This window comes from Acanthopagrus latus, chromosome 18 (genome assembly GCF_904848185.1).
Source record: "Acanthopagrus latus isolate v.2019 chromosome 18, fAcaLat1.1, whole genome shotgun sequence".
Taxonomy (NCBI): Eukaryota; Metazoa; Chordata; class Actinopteri; order Spariformes; family Sparidae; genus Acanthopagrus; species Acanthopagrus latus.
In genome coordinates this window covers 17,842,876-17,862,343 of record NC_051056.1, presented here as the reverse complement: position 1 = coordinate 17,862,343, position 19,468 = coordinate 17,842,876, and the positions used below count along the sequence as shown (strand labels likewise).

Sequence of the window (19,468 nt, the reverse complement as noted above, 5' to 3'; positions counted from 1 at the left end):
TCTGAGCTGGGCTGCTGTGGGCCACACTGCAACTCATTCTGGCATGCTTAATTGGAGCTGGAGATACTGTCTGAGGCCATAAACAGATCCTGTGATGTATGCCTCCAAAATTGTCAGGTGGTATTAGCATTGTTTTTGTTCTTTAGTCACCCATAGCAGATAAGGGAGCGAGCAAATTATACGATGGAATGTCTAATGCAACGGATCAGATACACCTGTGGTTATTAAATCAGATCCTAGCTGTTTTGTCAGTGCGTGCTCACACAGCATGGACAGTCAGAGACTCTCTCATTAGGACAATGGTTTGTCATTAGGGCAAATGTTTGTGTTTGTTCTTACTGAGAAGACTATAGAGTTTTTTTGTTTTTTTTAAATAATCAGCATGTCTATTTCTGTATTTTTTCTAAATGCAGGCGTGCACTTATTGAGTCAGAAGAAACCGCCAACACAATTACTCAACAGCATATCGACACATTTAAAAAAAAAAAAAAAAAATGTTTTTGTTTGTTTGGCTGGAGGATTTGTTCTGAAAATAAGAAACCTCTTTAAATACAACCCTTTATAGACAGATCTGATGTGTTCAATTCAGTAGTAATGTAACAGTTAGGTAAATACCACCCTTTTTTTGTTAGAAAAATAGCATTTAGCCATTTCAACAGCTGCCCTGCAACAGATGGCCTGTAAGTAGATGCCACCTACTATCAAAGGGTCACCACCAGGTCACTTCAGGCATGCTGCAGTACGCTCTCTCACCTCCACCCACACAAAATTGTATTGGCTAGATATAAGCCTGTGGTCAATAAGAATTTATCATTATGATAGATTCAAGTAATACAGTTTGCTGACACACAAAGTAATGACAGAAGGTTTGACATCAAGTGAGTAACATAGTACCCAACTCACTTGGCAAAAATATCATTATTTGGCAATATTTTTATTATTGAAAGGGAAATTACACCTTCATTGCATAAAATAATATTTTAGAAAGAAACTGTATTATGCATTAAACTGTTATTTAAAGAGAATTAAAATGATGTTATTGATTGTGTAACATCTGTAATTTCTGATATAACATCTTAAAAATAATTCCAGAGAAATCCCTAGAAAAAATGTGGGTTATGGTACTTATAGCCTGCCTTACACATACTGTGATTTTTTCATATCGTTCTTTTTCCTTTTTGATTGCACATTCCAGGATAATGTTTTATGAACACTGTTATCTGCTGATGTGTACATGATCACAAATAATATCAATATATCATATTCATCAGTGGACCTCCACAATGCCAATGTCAGCTGTTACTGCAGGCTGAAAAGGAATTCAGCCAAGGTATGAGTGAGTGAGTTTACAGGACACAAAAACATGTGGGCTTCATACAGCATTTCTTTGAGCAATACATACTGTACTACATGCACTGTATCAAACAGCCTGTACAATATACAGTATATACTGTCTGTTATAATGTGTGCATTTGTATAGTATACACAGAACACTGGAGCCTATATGATTACAACAAAATGGTAAAGAAGGATTGAGGTTATTATACTACTTACATTGAGGTAAAAGTAGACAATGCAAATAGTATTCAGGTTGTAGGATAAAGATCTGCAGACAAATTTGTGTGTGTGGAGACCAAATATATATATATATATATATATATATATATATATATATATATATATATATATATATATATATATATATATATATATATATATATATATTTGGTCTGCAGATCTTTGTCCTCAACCTGACCACCAACCTGAATTCTGTCTGCAGAAGGTAAGAGTATTTACATTTACAACCGCATCGTGACGCTACAGCTGAACAGTGCCACACTGTCCAAACAAACACCTTTTTTTATGGCTGTTCCCAGGCAGGCGCGGTGGTCTGTATCCCTGAACGAGGCCTGTCAGGCAGCCACAGCGGAGAGGTTGCGTACAGCTCTCCCCGCCTCGCTCGCTGTGATTGGTGGACACAAACTCAAACCATTTAGACTGTTGTTATTGCAGTGCCTGTGTGCGCCTGAAAGGCTTCACTGAGGGGAAAATGCCGTCAATTTCCTCAGTTTCCGGAAGATCATTGTAGCTATCCTAAAAGAAAGAAAATGGAATCCTGAAATCGTACTTAGCTAAACAGTCAGGCGTTTTGTAGAGAATAAGAAGAACAACTGGGCTGTACGATTACATTGCTACTAACATCACTGAGCAGGTAATGTCACACACATTTGGCGACAGGCTTTATATTCCTCCTGACTGCCTTTGATTTCGTGAGCTAGCTAATTTTAGCTTGTTTGCTCTGGTTAGGTTGTGAACGTCACTGGTTGACGTCGTTAGCTGTGTTAGCTTGCGGTAATGCTAACAGTATCGTCCATGTATTTCTACTGAAACTCACGAGTTTTTACATTAATGTTCAGGAACAATAAACCGCACATATATCCAGATCACGCCATACTCCCCAACATAACCGACATTTTGCCACATGGTTAAGAATTAGTTATTGTTATCTAAGGCATCTATCATGGAGTTACTAGCTTAGTTAGCGTTAGCTAATCTTAGAAATCCCGTTGGTAGAGTATGATGTAGTTAGCCTCTCGGCTAGTTAACATAGAAGCTAAGTAGCACTAGCGTAGTGGAAGCTCATCATCACCGGGGTTGTGTGGTCATTTAAAAAGATTTGTTTTGAGCCGGCGACACAAATGCTATCACCCTCATATCACTATATCACCAGTGACTCATTTACCCTGCGTATTTGTAGACACACACGGGGTCGTACTTTACATCCATGTTAGTAGTGGTTGAAGTTGTCGGTGTTAGCAACCACAGATGATGCTAATAGCTAGTTTGCTAACGTAAGCTTAGCCCGATGATGCCATTTTGTTTGTATCTCGACTTTGACCAACAGACTGCTAGCCCATAGGACTTCAATCGCTCAAATCATCAAATTATCCACATCAGCTGAAGCTACTAAACACTCACTTTTTTACAGTGTATTCAGGAAGGGTACGCTGTACGTAACTAATACGTGGTCGTAAATATAGCTAACAGTAGTTACTGGGTCGATGTTCCTAAATATTGACTGTGTCGCATTGTGATGCTGTATTTTGACCCTTGTTTTCCTATTTCTTCTGGTTGAGAGTATACCGTGTCGACAATTACGCTAAGTTAAAACAGCGGAAATAATTAAAAGGTGTCAGATAAGACATTTATGCTGTTCTACATCTGAGTTTTACCACCTGAAGTCCTGTAATCAGACGAAAAGTGAACAGGTCGGGCATGTCCATCTCTGTATTTGTGTGATTTACATGTTGTGTTTTTATTTTCTGCAGTGGCTGGATCTTGTTGAAGATTGGAGAACATCCCTTGACGTCCCTTCCTTTCTGAATCAATGGAAGGGTCTGACAGTTTAGAGCAAGGTGGAGGTGAGCAGCCGGAGTCACAGCGCAGAAGGCAGCAAGATCGTCTGGGCAGGGAGGAGGCCTTCTATCAGTTTGTCAACAATCTCAGTGATGAGGACTATCGTCTCATGAGAGACAACAATCTTTTGGGCACCCCAGGTAATAATCCAATAGACTAATTACATTGGATTGTGACTGTAATCTTTGACTGTGGAAACACTATTTCTATCATTTCCAGCAACTAAAACGGTGACAGGTTTTAGTATTTAAAAAAGGTAGTTACATTACACAGATGCCTGCCAAAAAGTTCAAGCAACCAATTGCACTTGGTGTGTGTGTGTGTGTGTGTGTGTGTGTAATATAGGATCTGAGCTTTATTGAATTCTATCCCCCGCTTTCAAAGTTTCAAACTGTCTTGCTGACATAAATGTGCAAAAAGTGCTAATATACTTTTAGGCAAAACATGATAAAATTATCAGCTAGTAGTTCAGACATGTCAATATTGTTGATGTAGGGAGCTTTCAGATATAATTATTTTCCTGTACCCGCCCTGTAAGAAATACGTCAAGACGCAAAACAGCAACACTTTTAATCATAATGAACATATCTACGTCTCTTTTTTTTTTTTTTGGTAAATTCTTTGCCCTCCTTCATCTTTGCACATCTTGTACTTGTCCAATATAGTTAAAAGTTATTATAAAACTATGTCACTTTGCTCAAAATGCAACATCCTATGGACTACTGAAGACGCCCAATCCGTTTCTGTCCCAGGACAGTGGGAGGGGGAATGTAAGTTTGGAGCGCCGTTTAGCGGAGCACCCTGCAAGGAGAGGGCATTGAATGGACAGTGGCATGCCCTGGTAAGTCTGGAGGTTTTCAGTATTGTCCTATTGCTGTGTTCAAAGACAACCAAACAGCTCTATGGGCTAATTCAGAACAAAAATTAACACAAGCGCTTTTCTTTTCTGACGTGTATATCATTTCTGCAATATACAACAAGATTTTTTTTTTTACTTGTTCACATTCATTCTCTACCTTTCAGATATGTTGCAGTTACAGTTTGTCCATACTGCAGCCTCTCCTCTTTGTATGCAGTACATCAGAAAATCGGTTCAACTTCTCACACATACAGTACCTGCACTACATTAGTGGTCAGGGTACAGAAGAGGAACTTAACGAAACCTTCAATAAACTACAAGAAAGGAATACCTGGTTTACCAAAAATGTATCTTTGTTTTTAATAATAGACCGTTTTTATTGTTTTGCAATGTGTCTTTCAGGCGAGGTAACAGAGGATGAGCTGTTTAGTAGACTTCAGCAAATCAAAGATGGTCCAGAACCGCAGAACAACACTCCCAGCACTGAAAATGGAGAAGATCCAGTTGGTAAGTGTGCCATTTCTTCTTTTTTTCTTGATTTGTGATTTACCATCAGATTCCAATATAATGTGTCTCTTGTTAACTGCTGATTTTCAGAGCCACCAGAAAGCTCTGAAGATCCTGCCAGTGGTGACAGTCTATTGGACTGGCTGAACACAGTGAGGCGCACTGGCAATACAACCAGAACTGGTCATCGTGGAAACCAGTCATGGCGGGCAGTGAGCCAGACCAACCCAAACAGTGGCGATTTTCGCTTCAGCCTGGAAATCAGTGTGAACCGCAACCTGGCTGAACAGCAAGCCGCTGCTGAAGGAGAGCAGGAGACTTCAGGGCAAGCTCCAGGAGAAGCTCCAGGAGAAGCTCCAGGAGAAGCTCCAGGAGAAGCTCCAGGTGAAGCACCGGGAGAAACTCCGGATGAAGCTCCAGGTGAAGCTATAGATGTGGTGTCCTCAGAGGTGGCTGCAATGGTGTCTTCAGAAGTGGCTGCAATGGTGTCCTCAGAGGTGGCTGCAGCGGTGTCCTCAGAGGTAGTTGCAGATGTGGCTGCAGAGGTGTCCTCGGAGGTGGCAGCGGCCGCGTCCTCGGAGGTGGCAGCGGCCGCGTCCTCGGAGGTGGCAGCGGCCGCGTCCTCGGAGGTGGCAGCGGCCGCGTCCTCGGAGGTGGCAGCGGCCGCGTCCTCGGAGGTGGCTGCCGCGGTGTCCTTGGAGTTGGCTGATGCAGAATCCTCGGAGGTGGCTGCAGCGGCGTCCTCGGAGATGGCTCCAGCTGTGTCCTCGGAGATGGCTCCAGCTGTGTCCTCACAGATGGCTCCAGAGATTTCCTCAGAGGTATCTTCAGAGGGTCAAGATTTGGCGCCAGATGCTGAACCACAGGTCCCCATGGAGACAGAAGTGGTGGAAGAACCAGTTGTAGAAGAGTTGGCAGTCATAGTTGAACCAGAACCTGAACTAGAAGAGGTTGTGTCACAAGAGATTTTAGGGGAACCTCCCAGCTCACCTACTGTTCTGCCAGTACAACCCCCGCCTTCTCCTTCTCCGCGCAGAGGTCAACGGAGACCCCGCAGCCGCAGTCCAGAACCACGCAGGACAAGGGCCCGTACAGCCAGGAGCCGCTCCCCTCTCAGCTTGGATCAACTGGATGGTCTCCCTAATCCACGATATGTTCAGAGCCTTCCAGGGTCCAACTCTGGCCCCAATGCCCTCCCTGTGCCTCAAGTGGAGGGCAGTTCACGGACTCGACAACACATTCTTTCCAGGCAAAGCACTGTTGACAGTGATGTTCAGCCATCTCTGGCTGGTGCAGAATCAGTCCCAGAGGTCCCAAACGTTGGATCTCAGGAAGGAGAAGCTGCTGGGGGTGAAGGGGGTGCAGCGGGGCGGCGCCCCCCTACTATTATGCTTGATCTCCAGGTGCGCCGTGTGCGTCCAGGTGAATATCGCCAAAGAGACAGCATTGCTAGTCGTACCCGCTCACGCTCTCAGAACTCAAATAACACATTTCTTTATGAAAGTGAACGTGGTGGATTTCGTAGGACTTTCTCACGCTCTGAGCGTGCTGGTGTGAGGACCTACGTCAGCACAATTCGCATCCCTATCCGTAGAATCTCTGATGCAGGTCTTGGAGAGGCTACCTCAATGGCTCTCCAATCAATGATTCGGCAGATAATGACTGGTTTTGGTGAACTTGGCTACCTCATGGATTCAGACTCCGATTCTTCAGATTCAAACCGTGGAGCCAACACACCTGCAGATCTGGCTGAAGCCCTCAACAATGCAGACACTACTCCTGCTGCTGCTCCTACTGCTGATGTTGATGAACCACCTGTAGCTGCTGGAGTCAGAGCAAGGACAGCTGAGACTGACGTGGATGAGAGCCTTGCCACTGGTCAGCCTGCCTCTGGTGGCAGGGCCCGACCTAGACCACCTATTAGCCTAGAAGAGCCCAGCTCGCTGCCCTTCTTGAGGCTCGCCCACTTCTTCCTCCTAAATGATGATGACGAGGACCAGCCCCAAGGACTGACCAAAGAGCAGATTGACAACCTCTCCATGCGTAACTTTGGTGAGAGTGATGCCTTGAAGACTTGCAGTGTCTGCATAACAGAGTATGCAGAGGGCAACAAGCTTCGTAAGCTGCCCTGTTCTCACGAGTACCATGTGCACTGCATTGATCGCTGGCTGTCTGAAAACTCGACATGCCCCATCTGCCGCAGGGCTGTCTTGGTATCGGCCAACCGAGAGAGTGTGGTGTAGCTCATGAAAGACTACAGGCCTTTTGTCTCAACCTAAGTAATCCAGTATCCCAAGCCCATAAAAGGCTTTGAGGAAATGTGTTCATTCTTCATACCATTTGTGAGTTTGATCATAATGCAGTCACAGGTTTGATTTGGGGTGCTCCATACAGTGACATCGGGACATTCAGTTTCTAATGAGACATTTATTTTTGCAGTCCAAAGTTGGGCAAATGCAATGCATGCTGTTTGAATCAACCTGTAGTGACCAAGCAGTTCTTTGCATTGTGCCAAGCTCCCTGGCAGACCAGTGTCCATTAAAAAAATCCCTTGGTTATAAATGCTGCACACCTGCAGGTAGTTCAGGCACATGTGCTCTTTGTATTGGCCTCTGAATGGCCCTTTATGTACCAGAAGTTGGGTATGGGACACACCAGACAGTTCTTAGTTACACCAGTTCAAAGTATTAGCTGTAAATAAGCTTGTAAAAATAATTTTGAATCATACTTTGTATCAGTGAATTGGTTTTGGATTGTATGTTATCTCATATGAAGATCAGGGTGGTGTTGGCCACAATCACTCTCTATCAGAGCATCCCTCAATAGGTTTTATGGCTGTACACAATGGAATTATTTCAAGTTTGCGATGTCCAAAGAATATCGGACATTAATGGGTTTGCCAGTTACTGTGTGACTTATAGTCATTCTTTTTCTTCACCTGAAAGAAACAAACATTTGGAGTGGCATTGTACCATGAATATTCTGTGTGCTTAATTGTCTTAAAAATAAAATGTTCAGGTACAAGGGAAAGATTAATCCAACCATGCTACATTTTCAAGTGCAAGTTTATTTTGGAATCATATGGCATCTTTATTGTGATGATCATAAAAATGTATTGCTTACTGTTTATGCCAGAAAGTAGGGATGTCTCGATATTGGTAGAAGAGATTGGGCTGATACAAAGTACTTGGCATGTTAATTTTCCCACCTCAGAAATACTATACTAACAGGCATGACATGTCAAAATTTGAATATGATTGCTGTTGCTTTTTCCCCACATGTAAAATGTCATTTACTTTTTAATGTACAACAATGATTTCATAATTACTTTGTCCTGTCATCCATTAGATACTGGCCTGATTCTTTATTTTGCAATGAACATCTTGGATTGTCTTTTATTACTGACTGGTGTATTACTCTCTCTAAGCAAGTATTGCATATAGTGAAAGGACTGGAAATTGATCTTAAATGAAATGTAGACTTGCCTTCTCAAGATCACTATACCTGTACATGCACCTCATTGTACAAGTGACGACTTAAGTTATTAATCCAAAGGTTTGGCTGTCAGACTTTAACAAAAGCTGAAAAAAAATCCTCATTGTACCTTCTGTCTTAGAAAGGCTCCAGTAGAAAACATGCTTGCCCACTGTACCCTCCTGCCTCATGAGCAGATGCTCCATATCAGAGTGCAATACATGCGAAAATGAAAGTAGGGAAACACAAACAATGATATAAATATATGCTGTTGTTATTAAATATGTTGTTAATGGCTAAAATCTTAAATGAAGACTTATTACCTATTAAAATGTGTTGAAGTTCATTTTATTTTATTTAGAAGTTCTGTAGGTTTTTATAGCACTGTTGATGAACAGGAACACTGACTAGGGATGAGAAGGGCATCACTATCAATGCCATCCTGTCATGTTTCTCGTTTCACTGTTTGATGACTTTGTCACAATTATTACTTCCCTTTGCGGGACATGAACTTTTGAATGCAAGATCTTGTCATTGTTAAATACCATGAAACATGTAAATTAAATGTATGCTCCCTCTTAGGCCATGCTTTAGTTTTGGCCTCGTTCTGTGACCACCCAGTGGAGTATGTTAACTGGGTGTTAGATGAAACTAACCGCTGAATTAAACAAGTTATGCTTCAAAATGTATTGCAGGTATGCAGTCTGTACAGTACTATGCTCTTGGATGCATTTATTTATTCTGCATCTAGGTGCACACTTAATTAGTAACTATTACTTATACCTTATATATTAAACCATACAAATACACTTGTATTTCTATGTTTGCCTTGATCTGACTTTTGCATTACTTGGTCCTCTAAACAACACGTGGAAGTAGAGGAAATATGTGTTTACCTTACCATCAGTGTTACTGGCTTTAAAAATCAGTCCATTGTGCTCTATATCACTCTATACAAGGGAAGGATCATTAATGTTCTATGTGGCAACTGACACCTGCAGGTAGGGGAAGTCATGTGTCATTAGTAGCACCCCCACTGGTAGGATTTTTCTGAATTTCCCTTTCATTTACAGCTGTCCGATAAAAAAACAATTATCTTCATGGTTATTATCTTTGCTAGAACAGTAGGCATTGACATAGTATTGAACAAGAATAGCCATGAGCTAATTTGAAAGCTGATGCACTGTGAAAGGAGCGCAGTTTTGATTGTAATACTACAAGTGACGTTCACTTTGGTTAATGTTGTGAGGTAACGTTACAAACACTGGTGGCATTTTGCAGACGCACCTTTTGCCTTGTTTTGAAAGCTGTGTTCCATTTAGCGTCATTAAACGTAATTTCTGTTTCGACCTGGCTTATGTTGCATGTAGTTCACAGTCAACAGAGCCGGAAAAACAAGGAAGTGCCGGAGTCAGACGACGAAGAGAATGGCGCTCCGGACATCTGGGAATCGACTGTGGTGCTTTCAGAGGGAGTGTTTGAAGGTAAACTAGCCATCTCAATGCTAATTTAGATTAAGCTAACGTTATATTGTCGTTAACACTCGTCTCGGACTTTGTTAAGACTGAAGCCGCACAATGGAACGGCAGTTTAGACTTTCTGTTATTAGAAAACCCGCAACCACGACAGCTTAACTACCGGACTTTAAACATGTGTTCATCCGACAGATCGCTGATCTGTTTATATTTCTGGAACTGTCTGTCGTTGCCAGGCTAACAACGTCTTCGCCTATCGTCATAACGACAAGCTACACGAGAATTCCACCTTTACAGGATGCCGGCACACTTTGTCCACGCAGCGGCGCTGTTGACGCCAGGCACGCTGAATTGAATTGTCTCGTCTCTTGTAGGCCCTCTCCGTCCAAAGACTCGGTGTTGTCAGATTCAAAAGAACCTGTCCAGTTGAGGTGAGCCACTTGGATCATTTGGTCCTCACAGTGAAAAGCGTGCCGGACACCGTCAGCTTTTACACCACAGTCCTCGGCATGGAGGTCATCACTTTCAAGGTATGAGAGGTGCCCCCTCCACGCACACATACACATAGGTCAGTAAAACGCAACATAAAATTTGCACAACCTGGATTTCAACAGAAAAACGTATGGTCACTGGAATAAAATCCTTGAAATGGCTCCCACCCCTTCTGTTATTAAACATTCAGGAATATATTAACATGCAAATATTTTTCATTCCACAAGTTTAACAGCTGAACACAGGATGTGTCTTACTTCACATTAAAGTCCATTCTCAGTGCACTCTCCTCAGTATCAGGGATTATTGGGATATAGATGCATATTATTATTATTGCATGCGTGTGCATGGATTTGCAATACATTTCGAACGAAATTAGCTGCATTATCTTTGGTAACCAAAAATAATCACAAAACACAAAACTTATAAACCCAGATATGTCACAGAATGGACATTTAAATAAAACACTAACATATCCCAGTATCTCTGACTGATTTTGACTACTTTGTGTGCACCGGAGGCTTCATGTTTCCATGTCAAACCTGTGATGAATATTGGACCGGCACTGGCTTCCAAACTATTTGTGATGTCACAAATCATGCTTATAGGCCCACCTCTTGAAAACAGATTTTCATTGTGCACAGTGAAAATTCTTAATTCTACACAATGAATGTGGAAACAGCCAAACTTGCACAAACATTACTCTGCAGAGTCAATCTCAAACATTCAACATTAGAGACTCTGAAGATGGATTTTTTTAATTGATGGGGGTCTTTAAGTATTGCATATGAATTATTTAATAATGACAATAATCTTATCCTCATATGTGCATTATTAACACAGTCAATGTAATTTGAAATGCTCTTGTTATTTTGGTTTGGGAGACCATCCACTAGATGGCAGGCTTTGATCACGTGTCAGCCAAGAGCACCACTCTCCATGCAACACTCACACCTATCATCTCTGCATTTTCAAGGGAAACCGTAAGGCTCTTGGATTCGGACAGCAGAAGTTTAACCTTCACCAGCTGGGTCGGGAGTTTGAGCCCAAAGCCAAGCAGCCGACCTCAGGCTCTGCAGACCTGTGCCTCATCACCAAAACCCCTCTGGCTACAGTAGCTGCACATCTCAAGGTCTTTCACCCATTTCCTCCAGATTGTCTTGAATTGCTAATGTCAGTGTTCATCCAGTAAGATGGCTGCTCTTTTAAAACCACTTGACCTCTAGTCGACTTTGTCACATTTTGTTACCATTTGGTAATTGAGGTGCAGCTGTAATGCTCAGTGTCCGTTCCTGTTGTCTCTTGTCCTCTGCAGGTCTGTGGGGTTGAGATAGAGGAGGGCCCAGTGGAGCGGAGTGGAGCTGTGGGGGCCATCACCTCTCTTTACTTCAGAGATCCAGACCACAACCTCATCGAAGTGTCAAACTATAACCAGTCACCAGAGGGGTCTTCTTGAGTTTTCTTTCACCTTGTTTGAGCACTTAAATGCATCCAGTCATTGCAACAGCCCTTCCTGTTGCACCCACTTTGCACAGTTAGAGTTTTACCTAAGAAGATTTAGGTCCAAAATTACTGTAATTCGCCCATGGTAGATAACATCACTTGGCTGTGCAGAGAGTGTTTCTGTGAAGTTCTGCTGACCAGCGGTTGCTATTTTAATGATGCGAGAAAAGGCTGTGGAGCTTTATGACCAAATGGGTACTCATGATTTTTTTTTTTTAAACTCTGTGTGGAGAAATGAAACACATGTGAGAATAACTGCAGCTTCAGTGGAAAATAAAAGGTTCCTGCGTGTACTAAAGGCTCTCTTATTTCTGCTCTTTAACACAAGAAACAACTGTTTAGATCAGACCTATAACCTGTCTTAATAATGTGATTGCTTTAGCCATTTGTTGTTGCAGTATTTCAGTTTACGTCTCAAATAATATATATGATATATTTACACACACACACACACACACACACATTTTTAGAGAGAGAGAGCGAGCAAAAGTAAGCTGGAAAGTTTCTTCCGAAAAGAGCTTTTGCACATTATTTATAAATCATTGTATGAGTTGAACAGGATCATTTAGCTTCTCTTCCAGTAAAATAGCAAATTCTTACATCCAAATTTTGAGAATGTTAAATGTTCCTCAAAACTTTCTGCTGCTTGGACGCATAATGCCCAGTGCAAAAACATGAAAAACACTCCACATAGTGACAGTACTGATCATTTCCAATAAATGTAGCCTAAGTGTGGGGTCAGAAGGTGCATATTTTCCCTAACCATGCATTTTGTCAGTACTAAATATTGCATCTTCAGTTCACAATTTCCCACAATCGTTGTTCTAAGATTCTCATTGTTTGCGATCTGTTTGTGTCAGCTACAGAATCACACCACTGATCCATCTCTGAAACCTTTGAGAAACTTGTATGACTTATCCTGAGAAGAAAGGGACCATTGCTCCTCCTTTTTCTGACCTTTAACAACAACACGGCCTTTCTGGCACCTGACCAAAGCAACTTGTTCAGCCATTGTTGTGTGGAAACTCCGTCTATGTCACAGCTATAGAGCTGTAGAGAGGCCCGATCCTTCAGATGGGATTGCACATTCTTATTGTGGTGGTAGCCCCTCCTTTGTTGACGGGTGTGTTCCAGTGCAAAAGATTTCTGGATTTTCCTGGAAATGGAACAAATCTGAGGGGCTATTTTTAGCTGCCCCAGGTCTTTTATCTTAAGTCTTTTCTTCTGATAAAACGTAGATATATAGGAAGTTTCCACCATAACTACCATAAATACCAACCGTGAACTTCACCCATAGGCTTAGAAAGATTTATAGGATAAAGAGAGACTTCTTTGTTCACTGGTTACTGAGACATTTGAGTCCCTGCATTTATTGCCCTCTTTATTGCTTGTCTGCATGTCATTGTATTGTGACATAGTTCCAGTCTTTCCTTGTTGCTGCATTTTTGAGGAATGTTTTAATGCACAGTGACACAGTGTACCTTCTCCTAAGGTACAAACATGTCTAGATCATCTTTACCTTTATTTCCTTATTAGTCAATATATCATCAGCCAGTGACGGCATTCTGAAAGACTTTATTGCTTTATTGACCACTTGGGGAAATTTAACCCCAGCCCACTGTAATAGCGTAAACTGAAGTGCATTCCAGTAAAACACAACCTGCATTGTGTTGCTGATCTTTGTATATGATAAAATGTGTGACAACACACATTTCTAATCTAATTTTTTCCATAGGTGATCACCTGCATTCATCCACTCTAGTATTTACATTGTAAATAAGCAACTATTACTCTTTTTTAATATAGAATCTTCATCTCTGAAGCTGTCCTATCAATAAAGCCATACAAATTCCATAATAATAATAATAATAATAATAATAATAATAATAATAATAATAATAATAATAATAATAATAATAATAATAATAATAATAATGATAAAAACTCCGATAAACTAAAGAGAAAAATGTAGCTTTTAGACAACTCTGGTCTTTGCGGCCCTCACTCATCTGTATTAGCTGTAATCAATCTGGCTTCAGAGCGGAAACACTGAACAAAGACCACTAACCACAGTGCAATCTCCGCCACATTGCTCATTTAAGAAATATATTGTCTGCTGTTAACACAGAACATTGTGGTGACCTTTTCTTTGTATCTAAATGCTGTGGATACAGCCATCGATTCCCTGCTTTTAACTAAGCGTTATTGTTAAAGTTCAGTTCAAAGTTTACAGCATCGTCTGATCTGATGCAGCTCCAGCAACGATGTACCTCTTTTACCGTCCTGATCCCAATGGCAGGCATGTCTTTTCATCCAAAATATTTCCAAAGGATGCTGAATAGATAAAGCTGTATTAGAGAGGAGTGTATAAAGTCTGGTGGCCCTCTCTCTGTAAGATATGTCCAGTGTTAATAATTATTACTGTATATTACTCTTACTCTATATTACTCTGGCATCTTCTCAGCCAATCAGGGCTTGTTTTAGACTTTACTCTCCTGATGTCTTGCCACACATTAACTTCAGGACCACACAGTGGAATGAGGAAAACAACGCCATTTCCCAGCATTAAAAGTTTCTGTTGGCACCAGTGTGCTTAAAAGTGACACTGATTACTGTGCAAACTGAGGTGATGTATGTCCTTTATCGTGGGAACTGAGGACAATTATTGTTGAATTTTTATCTTTCTTGGTTTATGTCCAACTTCAGTTCCTCAACAGTCCGATGTCTCTGTTGATGTATTTTGTGCTGCGTAATGCACCACACACTCTTGAGAAAGACATTCTCTGGATGGCAGAATATGTTGCTCTAAAACCTGTATGTACCTTTCAATATGAACGGTGCCTTCACATTTGTGCAGGTTTTGCTACTTATTTCCCTCTGTATTGCTGTGTTACCTGCAAAATTCTCCTGAGGGGCATCAATATCTTACATCTTATCTTATGTTTCAAGTTGCCATGGGCACTAACACATTCCCATAGCATCACAGATGCCGGTGTTTAAACTTTGCAATGGTAGCAATGTGGATCGTTATTTTTTTTTTAAGTCCAGAGGACTTGATATTCCAAAAACAAATTGAAATGTAGACAGAGCACAGGACACTTCGTGATCTAGGGCCCAGAGAGGTCAGCAGCATGCGGTTGATATATGGTGTTTACTTTACATGGTAGATTTGTAGATGCAACAAAGGTAGAGTTGTTTTCTGCTGTGTTTTTGAGCCCACGTAGTACAATCCTTTATACAGCCATGGTGGTTAATTAATGCAGTGCTACATGAGGGATCAAAGGTCACAGGCCTTCAGTGTTGGTTTTCAACCATCCACCTTACGTGGATTACGAGATTTCACTTTGATGACATTATGGATCATAGATGGTAAAATCTTAAGTTACGTGCAGTTATTTACTTATTGTTAATTTCTGGTCTTATCTTTGCATTGCATGTTTTTATTCAACATTATTTTAATGACAGTCTGCCCCAATGATCTTTGAGTTTAATGAAGGTAATTTTAAAAAAAAGTGCATTTAGAGACATTATTCTTTAACTGTTGGACTATTTACCAACACAGTTTATTAAAAGTAGTGAACTTCACCTTGCTTGTGAACAACTGAGACTTTTGATGATGCCCCTTTCATACCCAGTCATGTTAGTAACACCTGTTACTAATCAGCCTGTATACCTGTAAAATGTTCTGGGCAGGAGGTTTTAGAACATTCCAGAGTTTCCAAGGACAACTTCTTATTTTCTCAGATTTTCTTTCGTACAAGTTTTATTAAAACAAAAACACACAAACAAAAATTCTACATTTGTCCGATGAAAGGTTAAAATGTCAAAGAGGAAATTTGAAAGTATTCAAATATGTAAATCTTCCTTCATCTTCCCATAGCAATATAACAAGATGACATTTTACAACTCATTCATTTCTTGGTAATTTTCTTGGTAAAATAAAATATCATATCGTATAAATAATTTAGCACAATTTACATCAGATAAATATCTGCTGCCACAGCTCCGTCAGCACTGGCAAAAGAGGGGGATATGAGTGTAACATCAAGTGCAATTGGTAAACTGCTTTCTTGTGAAATTTTCCTGAACTGATTTGTACACAAATGTATAATTTTCAAAACATTTTACTGTAATTATTTAAGTAAAACCTCTGATAATGTATTTATGTACAATAGGTTGTGTTTGTGTTCACTGCAGCTGTGACAGAAGGGCCCTGCAGTCCCCGAGTCTGTCCAGCTCCTCCACCACATCAATCAGACACTCAACCTTCTCTGAGGCAAGCACCGCTCCGGCGTTGTGTCTGAACTTCTTCCTCAGGCTCTCATTGGTCAGCGGGTTGCGCCAGTGACCGTAGAAGGTGTCGCAGCGTCCCCTCAACATGTCTCCATCGACAAGTGTCACCTGGACTTCCCCATACATGCGGTCGAAATTAGCTGGGTTGTCCTGGGGATGTTCCACCCGAACACAGCTCAGCAGAGCGTGGAGGTCAGGGCGCATCATGGCAGCCGGCGTGAATGACTGCACAGTCACCTCGCCGTCCAGGAGAGCGGTGCAAGCATTGAACTGGAAAGAGTGGCGTGCCTCGTGCTCAGAGTCAGGGAAAGGCCTGTTGATGTACTTTGATTTGGGGACTCTGAGCAGGATGTCTTGGACTTGAGCTGGGGAGACAGTGCCAGGGCCGAACCCCACAAGAATCTTATGGACCGAGGCTGCAGCATCTGCCACCCAGTGCATCCCCAGATGGGCGGGGAAGCGCTTGAAGCCCATGTCCTGCTCCTCTAGCAGGAACATATGGCCATCATCGTGGGGTGATTGTAAAGGCTCTGGCACATAGTCTTCATAAAAAGCACTGAAGCCAGCCACGCCAGCTACGGCATCCAGGACCAGAGGACTCGCCTCCAGGCCTCGGGAGGCCAGCAAAGCAGCCTCCAGTCCCAGACGCGAGGCATTACCAATGTGTAGGGGTTTAGACTGAGTGGCCGCGTTAGCCATCGGGGCTCCAGACAGAGAAGCAGCTATTGCCAAGGCATGACTGCACTGGGAGGGATTCAAAGACAAGAGGCGAGAGCAGGCAGCTGCACTCCCCATGGTCCCCACCACACTGGGAGGGTGAAACCTGGGGACGGAAAAACAGAAGGGAAGAGCCAGAGAGACTTTGGTCAGGTGTTTTGAATGATTTGCTCTTGTGAGGTGTCCGTACAAACAACTACTATTTTACGTGAGTCTCCACATGCTGAGACAGCTTCTTTCAAGGGTGTTCAAGGAAAGCTTTTCATTTCAGTATTTGATAAACAAGCAAGTAATGCGGTGGGACATTTGACGTGGTGTAAACACTTGCCAATGGGAGTCCTGTGTGATATTTACCTCCACATGGCTAATTGTGCAAGCACTACCCACAGAGCCTCTGCTGTCCCTGAGATTAACATAATAACACGCCTTTCACAGCTCATTGACACCACTGAGAGGCTGCACGTTACGCTGCACTGGCCCTCTTGTAAACCACACTGCAGAGATCAGTAGTCAAACACGGATCTCTGTAGACTCGTGTGGATACTTGTCCTCCACATAGAATATAAATAAAACCTCTTCAACAAGGAGCTGGCTTTATACCTATTAAGTGATCACCTGGGGAGATCCAGTGAAGTGCAAAAACCTGCTGCAATGCACTTATTAGCCAATGAATTGCGGTACATACACCTAATTTGACTTCTCTCACCTCTTGGGGATGTTGCGGGCCTCATTAGAGAACCTCATCAGTCTGCCCTGGATTTCAATGCCCACATTGAAAGCCAGCAGGAAGTCCAGGCCACTAGGTTTGCCATTAGCAGGCATCATGTCACTGAGTGCTAGCACAGCAGGAAGGACTGCTCCAGAGGGATGAGTGGCAGGGTGCCATGTATCATCAAAGTCCATGGAGTGAGTCTGCATAAAAGAAGACACATTAATAGTAAGGGCTGCAAGCGAGAACATGTTTCTATGCTTCATGCAATAACACTAGCTGAAAACTGAAAACATGTTTATAATTAGCTGCAATTTAGCTCTCTACGCTCATCTCCTTACTCGACATCCTTTGACTGACATCCTGATGGCTTCTTTAGGGATGGAAGCCAAGCAGTGTTTGTTTACATACTGTTGGAAATTTCCACAGAGGGGTAAAGTGGAGTCGAGTGTTTTGAAGCCCAGACAGTGCCATAGCAGAGCATAAAATAGATGTAGTTTGGCTGTGGTAAAGGGTTCTAAAACTGTCTGGTGCACTGGGGGCAGTGGTGACCCATTCGTTCCACCTAACTCCACTCACCGCCACTCCATTGACGAAGGCCGCCAGTGTTGGGGAGAGCCTTGTGCCCCTGCGTCCATACACAGAGCTGATGTCGTCAGCAGCATACATGAGCTGCAGGGGAAGAGACGGAGACGGGTAAACACAGGGCGTCGTCACAGTGGTGTGTGTGTGTGTGTGTGTGTGTGTGTTTTGTTTTTTTTTACAGATCGTGTCATCAAAAAATGAACTTTAAGCTCTGACATGTCACTCCTCAGGTGAAACATGCCAGACACAGACATTTTGAGAAAAAAGGTCACCGCAGATTCAGTGTAATAATAACCTGTGATCTTTTTTCACCCTCATCTCAGCTGTCCACACACAGCTGTTGCACGACCACTGTTTGTATAAGGTCACGCAATTACTTTCATCTGTCTCATTGCCTCAGATCAAACTGCAGACCGTAGAAAAGTTTTTGGTTTTCTTTTCTTTCCCCGGTGTCACACTCACCTGGCAGTGCTGCAGGGCCAGTTCAAACACGTCTGTCGTGCTGCCGATCAGACCGACTCCGATGCTGTCGAGCACCATTCTCTTGCTGCGCTGGAGCACCAGGGAGGACAAGTGCTGAGGCTTTACTTCACTGATGAACTTCCCATAGCTGGCCGTGACTGTGTCCTCAGGGGCCGGGAGCTTCAGGACTGTAGGTGGAGAGAGCAAGAGGTGAGCGGAAAGAGGGAAGGAGGTCAGGAGTGAGTGGAGGAGAAATGTTGCAACAGCTGAAGCTGAGAGAAATACGTCTTCTTGTGTTCGGACCAGAGGGTGGAATCAAGTTGAGTGTTCCAAAGAGTTAAATTTACCTTCCGCTGCAGATTTATGAAGCCCTCTGACAGCCCACACTGGTCTGATGGTTTTCTGCAGGATAAAAAAAAAAAAAAAAAAAAAATACAGAATATCGTTATTTTCTTTTTTTCTTTTTCTTTTTTTTTTTTTATCTATTTTTAAAATTAATTTTAATCAATCTTAAATGTATTACAGTTAGTGAACACATGCAGTGATTTCTTCCATTTTCTTTGCCAGACTCACATCTAATTAAACCACCCTTTGGTGGGGATTAGATCACTTAAGTCAATGTTACTTAGCATGTTTTTCCCTTTTCAAAGAGCTATTGTGCTGCTGAGGTGGTGCTGTCACGTTTAACAAAAACTCTGTTATAAATTCTTCCATACCACTTCATCAGATAATTCATAACTGACCTACTCCGGCATCGACAAGTTTTATGCCCTTAATTAGAGTCTAAGGTACAAAGAACTATAATAAATAAGTCTTTACCTGTAATGTGGAGATCATGGTGGTAGTCAGTTGTTTCTCTTGTTCTTCCTTTTTCTTTCTCTTCAAGGCAGGAGGCTTGCAGTCAACAGGCTGTGAAGGATGCTGATGCTTTGATTCAGAGTACCTGACTTTATATAGTCAAGGACACACAATGGC

At 42.2% G+C, this 19,468-nt stretch overlaps 3 protein-coding genes across 6 annotated transcripts; 2 read left to right on the top strand and 1 right to left on the bottom strand.

The window, feature by feature from the left end:
- The first annotated feature begins 2,056 nt into the window (after positions 1 to 2,056).
- On the top strand, positions 2,057 to 8,940 carry rlim (ring finger protein, LIM domain interacting). Of its 2 annotated transcripts, XM_037076815.1 has the most exons (5): positions 2,057 to 2,212; positions 3,330 to 3,557; positions 4,679 to 4,783; positions 4,874 to 5,340; positions 5,389 to 8,940. In XM_037076815.1, exons 2-5 carry the CDS (start codon positions 3,389 to 3,391, stop codon positions 7,024 to 7,026), a joined length of 2,379 nt encoding a protein of 792 aa, XP_036932710.1. In that variant the 5' UTR covers positions 2,057 to 2,212; positions 3,330 to 3,388; the 3' UTR covers positions 7,027 to 8,940. The 2 variants fall into 2 exon arrangements, with proteins under 2 accessions (XP_036932710.1, XP_036932709.1); XM_037076814.1 differs by having other exon boundaries at positions 4,874 to 8,940.
- Positions 8,941 to 9,096: 156 nt separating this feature from the next.
- glod5 (glyoxalase domain containing 5) lies at positions 9,097 to 12,020 on the top strand. Of its 3 annotated transcripts, none has more exons than XM_037076821.1 (5): positions 9,097 to 9,258; positions 9,628 to 9,741; positions 10,107 to 10,262; positions 11,201 to 11,356; positions 11,540 to 12,020. In XM_037076821.1, the coding sequence occupies exons 2-5, from the start codon at positions 9,685 to 9,687 to the stop codon at positions 11,678 to 11,680; spliced, it is 510 nt and encodes a 169-aa protein (XP_036932716.1). In that variant the 5' UTR covers positions 9,097 to 9,258; positions 9,628 to 9,684; the 3' UTR covers positions 11,681 to 12,020. The 3 variants fall into 3 exon arrangements, with proteins under 3 accessions (XP_036932716.1, XP_036932714.1, XP_036932715.1); XM_037076819.1 differs by lacking the exon at positions 9,097 to 9,258 and adding an exon at positions 9,278 to 9,296; XM_037076820.1 differs by lacking the exon at positions 9,097 to 9,258 and adding an exon at positions 9,329 to 9,506.
- Positions 12,021 to 15,323: 3,303 nt separating this feature from the next.
- Positions 15,324 to 19,449, bottom strand: irg1l (immunoresponsive gene 1, like). The gene is made up of 6 exons (XM_037076030.1): positions 19,313 to 19,449; positions 18,841 to 18,895; positions 18,494 to 18,681; positions 18,026 to 18,118; positions 17,444 to 17,649; positions 15,324 to 16,843 (listed from the first exon to the last, which is right to left on the bottom strand). Exons 1-6 carry the CDS (start codon positions 19,328 to 19,330, stop codon positions 15,916 to 15,918), a joined length of 1,488 nt encoding a protein of 495 aa, XP_036931925.1. The 5' UTR covers positions 19,331 to 19,449; the 3' UTR covers positions 15,324 to 15,915.
- Positions 19,450 to 19,468: the final 19 nt, after the last annotated feature.